Source organism: Protomyctophum parallelum (assembly GCF_964188405.1).
Source record: "Protomyctophum parallelum genome assembly, chromosome: 5".
NCBI lineage: Eukaryota > Metazoa > Chordata > Actinopteri > Myctophiformes > Myctophidae > Protomyctophum > Protomyctophum parallelum.
The window spans coordinates 22739303-22747210 of record NC_139702.1 but is presented as its reverse complement, the minus strand read 5'-3'; the positions used below and the strand labels follow the sequence as shown (position 1 = coordinate 22747210).

Genomic DNA, 7908 nt, shown 5'->3' with positions numbered 1-7908 from the left:
GGTAGAAGGCTATGGACCAGAGCTATGCCACCCCATGCTTATTAATCAGCTCTATAATGCAAAATAAATATATATAAAATACAAACGCATTATTGATGTTCCCTTGTATTTGCATGTCGTCGTTTTGTATTATTCCTTCTGTATACAAATATATATATTATGTAGCATTATTAAATTAAGTGTTGTCGTTTTGTCTGCATTTATATTCATTGTCTACGTATGTAATGGACATAACAAAATTAATGTAATCCTCCGGCTACAAATTACAATATTAACCACAATGATTGAAATGTATGAAAAGGTTTTGCGCATATTCTTAATGGAACACATTTCACCAGGGGAACAAATCTCCACACAACACAGGAATGGGGCGGGCGTGGCGGCGTAATATGTCACGTGATTCGTACGTGACGAAGCCGGCTAGCAGCACAATCCGCTCCACTGGTGTTGTTCTCTTCTGTTAATATATAATGATTGTTTAACATTTATTTTTTGTCTTGGTTTCTTCTTTGAACACCTTAAGATGCTCCCAGCAGCTGCATTGTTTACTTTCCCCTGGGAAATAAACTCTGATTTACAGGAAGAAGGCCAGTCAGTGAGAACATTTGGCAGGTGAATTAATGCTAACTACTGATATGATTCATATTGGCCAACTTGTTTTATTGCTAAGATCACGTTTGTCTTTATAATGTGTTTTTTTCTGCACATTGCACATTCCAGGTTGGGATGAAAGAAGTACAGTGTTTCACAAAGTTGTGATCACACTGTTATTAACACACATTATTGTATTATAAATTACATTTGAGAACTATGATCATCACATAAGTTAAATTATTGTGCAACATTACAGATTGAAGTGTTACCAACCTGAAGAGTCTACAGCTACGCTGTCAGCCCAGCATTCTTCAATACATCACCAAGTACTGATCCAAACCTCATCTGTGGAGCCCTTTGTTCCCATAATTGGTGCCCAGTACATTGTGTTGGGTGAAATTGAACATCATGAAGGTAATGCCCTATGCCCAGGTTCAGTTCATTACTTGTGATGTTAAGTTGTAATGATGGAGGTAGAATGATATGGTTAACTATGGAATCTGAAATACTTTATTTTCTTCATTTCCGTGACAACTGAAGATTAAACACTGAACAATCTTTGCAAGATATGACACTGTTGGTTGCACGTTTTGATGGATGTGCACTATTCAACTTTATTAAATTATTAGGGCAACTAACAGAAATATGGATTTTACTCTGGCATACAGTATGTTGCTGCGACAACCTAGCATCCCCAATACCTTTTCTGAATTTGTTTCCCTTCATTTGGCAACAGGTGGTGTGATGCTCCGTGCTCGTGTGCTGAACTGCGTTGACGGTGTGAACCTAGCCCTTCTACAAAAGGCCATCGAAGAGCAGAGGCGCTTCTTCAAAGATAGAGAGTAAAACGGCTGATGTACAATCGCCTGCTGATGACGCTACTTGACCAGGATGTGTAAAGCTTTTCGAGACTTCAGTGGTTCTAAACCCACTAAAAAACACACAGTGGTGTGTAATTATATCAACCCCTTTATGTGATTTCAAAAGTACAGTTAGTCTCTCAAGCCAGACAATCTTTTTCACAATCTTCGAATGCTACAGAGTCTGTAATTCCACCTCATAAAAGTTGAGAACAGGAAGATGTCATCTGCTCTTCAAATCAGATGGGTATTCAAAAAGTCATGACAAAGGGACCTCCTCTTTATTTGCTTGCTACTTCTTTCCAGAGCTTCGGAAACAGAAGCGGGAGCCATTTTTCAAGAGCCGCAACTAAAAGTACATGGGTATCAATGACAAATCACATCTGTGTGAACTGAGCGGTGCAACTATACATTTATTGTTATAGTTACTGTTATTCTACTGTATTGTATGTAGTGTACTGTGCGGGGTACCCCGGAACATCCAGACCCCCAGGAACGCACCCAGGGTGCCGGGCTGGTTCCGGCAAGCCGCCCGCGTCCGAAACGGTCGAGAAATGACAGTTACCATGTAGGGGTCTGTGTGGGGGTCCCTGGAACATCCAGAGCCCCAGGAACGGCCCAATGCTCGTACTGTAGTGTACTCTGTGCCACTTTACTCCGTGCTGTACTGAACTGGCCACTTTAAGTGTTGCAGCTTTCTGTGCTCGGACATACAGAGACTGACATACGGACGGACATAGCTCCGTAATGGAAAAATGACATTTTCAGTCTACAATATACCACAAAATCCAATATTTTTCAATGGCTCTGCATGGATGTGAGAGGCTAAATTTGTGCTCATCATGAATTACAGGTTTTACAATCATAAAAATCACACCCGTGTGAAGTGAAGGGCGCTCTTATCATCGTACATCATCCATTCATTGTCAATGGCAATTTCATTTTACTTTGTGTAAAAATAAATTGCCATTGAAATGGGCCCTAAGAACAATTACTAGGTATATTTGAAACATGGGAGCTGTTTGTATGCTGTCTCCCAAAACACAAATCTAATGTTTATTTTCAATACTAAGTGCTATTGAGAGAGAGAGAGAGAGAGAGAGAGACTGAAATAAAGTGTGTGGAAAGATAACTGTAATGAAGACTGCAAGCCAAGTGTATTCATTGTAGAGGAGTCTGAGGAGAGCATCATGCAGGCTCAGCCCAGTGCCCTAGGTCAGGACAATCAAGGAAACCAAGGTACACAGGATAAGAACAGAATGGGGGAATGTCATAATGCAGAAGCTGTAAAGAAAGTGGAGGGACACAAAGAGAGTGGGGCCGAACAAAGGGAGCAGGAGGAAAGGGGAATGTGCGCAAAACTTTATGGAAAAGACAAGATTCCTAGCTTTCATAGTGATGGCAATGAAATAAAAAGGAAGTCAGAGAGAATCAATATGGTGCTGGAAGCAGCAAAAATATTTGTTAATACTGAGGATGTCACTGGGGAAGATTTGGATAGTTTGCTGAGGGAGGAATTCATGGTGACGGGATGGGTTCACTGGGTGGACAAGTTACTAAACGAGTATGTTATGGTGAACTGTAGGCCCGTGTAGGGCACATGAATTACGATTGGTTTCTGCCCTTGCTGGAGGGAAAGAAGACAACTAGAATCTAATCTAGCTGCTAGATCCTAGTAGAAACCAGTAGGTGGCGGTAATGCACATGTTTTCCAACCGCCAATAAACCCAAATAGAAGAAGAAGAAGGCGGGTCAGGCAGGCTTTTCAAACAAAACAAACAAACGAACATGGACGATGAGCCTGGAGAACATGAAGGAGAACATGAATACGTCCTCGGCGCCAGGCCGTACATGTTCGAGCCTCTTGCTCTGCCCCGACCCCTTGCTGCACAGAACGACGGTGGCGAAGCTGAAGCTGCAGCAGCAGCAGGCGCAGCAGGGGGGGACTACTCGCCACCGCCTTCACCATCGACCGCGTCCAGCGCAGAGTCGGACTCTGACGAGGAGGAGTATGAAGACGCAGAGACGGACGGAGAAGAAGCAGAGCATCATGAATACGTCCTGGGCGCCAGGCCGTACATGTTCGAGCCTCTCGCACTGCCCCCTGCAGACAACGACGGTGGCGGAGATGAAGCTGCAGCAGCAGCGGCGCTACTTCACCCACCACGGCCTAGCTGGTATTGTAATATTCCATAATAATATTATGTAGCATTGCATTGAGTAAAATATAAATACCCTGGGTAACCATGGCAACCATTACCACGCCCATGCCCTACTGTGACGTCATCATCAATTAATATAATAAATGGCTCTTACAGATCCCTGAGATCCGTAACCGTTAGTGGGATTGACACGTGTAACACTCGTCTACACAGCTCAGTGGGTAGAGGAGTATTCATTCATACAAATGATTGCTTCTGCTTATCTGCTTATCATTCAGGTGTACCTGTGGCCACTGCAAGGACATGGATGATCCAAAACAGAGGCTGTGCTGTAAGGACGTTGACAAGGTTAGTAGTACTAGTATTACAGCAGGATGACTGTCAGTCTGTCGACAGCATACATATACTGTATACATTATGTTGATACAATTAATTGTTTAGACTGGTTTGTGTCCCTAACAAACCCACAACTACACCATAATGTCCCCTCCTACAGTCCATCCATTTTGCATGAATGTACAGATAAAGATGGGGAATAATACTATTGCCAAGCTAAAACGATCAACCCAGAACGTTGTAAAATGGGATATGTGCTGAACAGTCGGCATCGTTGCACATTATTTATTTCTCTCTTATGCAGGTTATGGAAATATGTGCAGAGGCAGAGCCAGAGCCTACGTGCATAACGCTACACCCTGGCTTTGGTGGAGTGTGCCTCAGCCCATGGGTTCAGCAGGCACAGTTGGCACAGTTGCCCGACATGGGGGAGCACTTTTACAATTTACCATACGAGGAGTGAGTATAAAAAGTATTTTGTTGTCAATTTCCTCTTAATAGTCAAACCATTTAACTTTTATGACGTAATCAAAATGCAATGTTCTGTCCGAATTCAAGATCTCCATTATTGTCTTGTATTGCTTATTTGCTTTTATTCACTATGTGCATTTTTGTATTTAATTTTAATGTCATTGATTCTGTTTAGACGTTACCGGCAAATCGCATACCGGTCCTTCATGACATGGTGTTGGGGTTACGCGGAAAGAAATGTCGTCATCCCATCTTGTGCGGTCAACAAAATTAGAGCTTCCTACCGATCTCAAGCGGAAACAGGCAACGGGCTGCCTCCACTGGAAATGCCATGATTATATTGGGGGGAGAGAGAGAGGGAGAGAAACCAGTTATCTTTTACCCCCTTTTCTCCCCAATTGAGTTATTCCTAATTCCACCCACACACAGTTCTGTGTTGTCACTGCTGTTGTATCCTATATTGTTTTATATATGTTTTATACATGTACAGATTGTACACAAATAAATAACGACAGAAAACCTGCTTTATTTTTCAGTTAAGATATTTAATTCAATGTAACACATTACTGCATGTTCCTGGTTGGGTTTTGTCATCTACACCACAGTTTTAATTCCATAAAACACCAATACGATATTGTCACTATCCATAGAGGTATTTGGTGAAATATAGTTATATAGAAATATTTTATTTTACTGTCATGTCACCTCGTGGCCCACCTATCATGGGATTATATGACACCTTTTCAACAATCATTAACATCAAAAAATTGGTAGGTACTAACTAGGTGATAAACATTGCTGATCGTATGCATCATGGATTATGTTTACATATCCCCTACCAATAAGTGGCAATGGACCGTACTGTTGTGTACCTCTAGCTTCAAACACACACAAAGTCTTCCAGACTGCCACTAAACCATGCAGATGATTGCACAGATGTGCTACACACACATTGAAATTCCTGTACTTGTAGCAGTTACCACACGATGCACAACAAAGTCAAGTTTATTCATATAGCATATTTCACACAAGTGAGGACTCGCAATGTGCTTCAATGAAATACAATACATGTATATATGAAAATACAAAAATCGATTATACAAAAAAGGTTAATTACATGTTAATATACGAAAATTAGTTATTTAAAATAAAAATAACTACATGTTTCAGAATCTAGCATTCACACTACCACAACATCTGCCAAAAAGTGTCCTGAACCATAGTGTGAATCTGCCCTAAAAGCACCATAACCTGAATTAGCGTTTATCCATTTTATAGTGAGGAGACCTTTGTCAGATGATCTAAGGGTTCTGGGTGGCTCATATGGGTCAAGCATGTCAAAAACATAAGGATTTAAAAACCACACCCGTGTGAAGTGAGGGGCGCTCTTATCGTACATCATCATGCATCATCTCATACTGGCCATTTAGAATGCCTGTTGCCACAAGTTTACGTCATATTTGGCAGACATTTTACTTAATTTCTCTTTTCATTGTCGATGGCAAATATGAGACGTGTGGGGACAAGATGACTGATGATTTTCCCTTCATTGTCAATGGCATTTAATGTTTGTGTTGCGGATATTTTGTGGGGACAAAGGCTGTATATAGGAGGGGCTAGCGCCCCTCAAAAATCACACCCATGTGAAGTGAGGGGCACTTTTATCATCGTACATCATCATGACGTAACATGTCGATTTGCTCAGACATTCTCCATTCATTGTCAATGGGAATGTGTAGGACCAAAATAGCCGATTTGCTCATCCACATATGATGTAGATTCTCCATTCATTGTCAATGGGAATTGAATGTTTGTGTAAGACAAAAATCTACACTAATTGCTGAATATAACAATGAGAAGCACTTTAAAATCAATTACTTGTTTCACAGGGAGCCAGTGAAGAGAGGATAAAACAAGAGTATTATGTTCAAATTTCTTGGTTCTGGTTAAAACTCTGGCAGCAGCATTCTGAACAAGCTGGAGTTTATGGAACACTAGCCTCGGAAACCCTGGAACACCTGCTTTGTAAATCCAGCAGAGTCCATTACACTAATCTAATCTGCTAGAAATAAAAGCATGAACCAATTTGTGAGGGGCGCTATCCCCTCCTATAAACAGCTATAGTTTTTAATGTTTGTGTTGTCTGAACACAAACATGAATGAATGGAGAATTTACGTCATATGTGTCTGAGCAAATCGGCATGTCAGTGGGAACCCTTGGCCACCATTCTTGATGATGATGTACGATGATGTATAATGATTAGAGCGCCCCTCATTTCAAAACGGGTGTGACTGTGTCAGTCTGATTGAGACAGGAAACATCTAACCTTAAAGATGTTCCTTAGATGATAAAAGGCAGTCTTAGAGATGGAAATAATGTGCTTCTGGAACTTAAGCTCGTCATCTAAAAGCACACCCAAGTTTTGTACATGTTGACAGGGTTTTACTGTAAGTGTTTACACGTCAACCATACCCGAGTGGGATTTACTCAATCCATAGTGTTCCAAAATAAACATACTTCAAACTTTTACCTTTAGGGAAGAGACAATACTTATGTTCTACTAAACTGAAGCTGCTCAATTTCACTGGCTGCCGGGCGCGGCTGCACTAATAAATTTGGGGCAGGCCCGTCTAGAGTTTGAATGGACAAGTATCAGTCAAAAGGGAGACATTGAAGAGGAAGGACGGGTGGGGAGGGATCAACATATGGAATGTGAGAACAGATCAGCTCCATATATGGAGTCTGGAGATCTAGGGTTTGAGGTCAGATGTAGAGTTGACGAGTCACTGACGGATCGACTGACATGTTTTTCAGGTTTTCATAGTAATCTGTGACCTGCAGTCGCATTTAACAGCAATAGAAGGTAGCCTACTGTATGTGCATGCATAGTGTGTGGCAAAGTGAGTTTAACGTTGTTTAGGATGTTTGGATGTAGGCGTTCCCGCACTAAAACAGGATAAAATTGTAAAAACTAAATTACACTGTATAACAACCTACACGGACAGTACACAATTATGAAACAATTATTGTGTATAAAAGGTCAAAGTTGAAATATTTGCTCATTGGGTATGTCGATGCTGGTGTAGGAGTCATGGTTGGTTGTACAGTATTTTGCAGACATCAGACAGTACCGCTATTAGTCTATGAACCAGATTTAATTAAAAAAAAAAAACATAGACCTACCTATTATTCAATTGTTTATAGGGTCAATATAGGCAAATTAATATATGACAACCCTTCCACAGGAGTAGCTTTTTCATATTTATCACACATTTTATTTTCACCTTCAGTATCGTACATGATAGGTGAATAGGATGATAACATTTTAAGAAATAGTTAGCACTGTTGTCACGGAAACGGATGAATCGCATTAATATATCATTAGAAAATATGCTGGAATCTGCATAAGATAACTTGTTTTGGTGTTTTCTAGTTTGTTTTTGTTTGTTTTACCTTTTTATACACCTCAAGTCAATGAGTTTGT

General features: G+C 40.7%; 2 protein-coding genes across 2 annotated transcripts; both read left to right on the top strand.

The window, feature by feature from the left end:
* Nucleotides 1-523: 523 nt before the first annotated feature.
* On the top strand, nucleotides 524-2411 carry ten1 (TEN1 subunit of CST complex; the record flags this gene model as incomplete). Its single annotated transcript, XM_083764777.1, has 3 exons — nucleotides 524-612; nucleotides 851-1008; nucleotides 1331-2411. 3 exons carry the CDS (start codon nucleotides 524-526, stop codon nucleotides 1438-1440), a joined length of 357 nt encoding a protein of 118 aa, XP_083620903.1. The 3' UTR covers nucleotides 1441-2411.
* An 808-nt stretch (nucleotides 2412-3219) lies between these two features.
* On the top strand, nucleotides 3220-4919 carry LOC310859305 (uncharacterized protein). Its single transcript, XM_083765747.1, has 4 exons — nucleotides 3220-3631; nucleotides 3895-3964; nucleotides 4257-4411; nucleotides 4599-4919. The coding sequence occupies exons 1-4, from the start codon at nucleotides 3243-3245 to the stop codon at nucleotides 4756-4758; spliced, it is 774 nt and encodes a 257-aa protein (XP_083621873.1). The 5' UTR covers nucleotides 3220-3242; the 3' UTR covers nucleotides 4759-4919.
* The last annotated feature ends 2989 nt before the right edge of the window (nucleotides 4920-7908 follow it).

Coding starts and splice junctions, on each gene's coding strand:
- LOC310859305 (XM_083765747.1), top strand. CDS start 3,243: ATGGACGATGAGCCTGGAGAACATGAAGGAGAACATGAATACGTCCTC. Junction 3,632..3,894: donor CACCCACCACGGCCTAGCTG/GTATTGTAATAT, acceptor CTTATCATTCAG/GTGTACCTGTGGCCACTGCA. Junction 4,412..4,598: donor TACAATTTACCATACGAGGA/GTGAGTATAAAA, acceptor GATTCTGTTTAG/ACGTTACCGGCAAATCGCAT.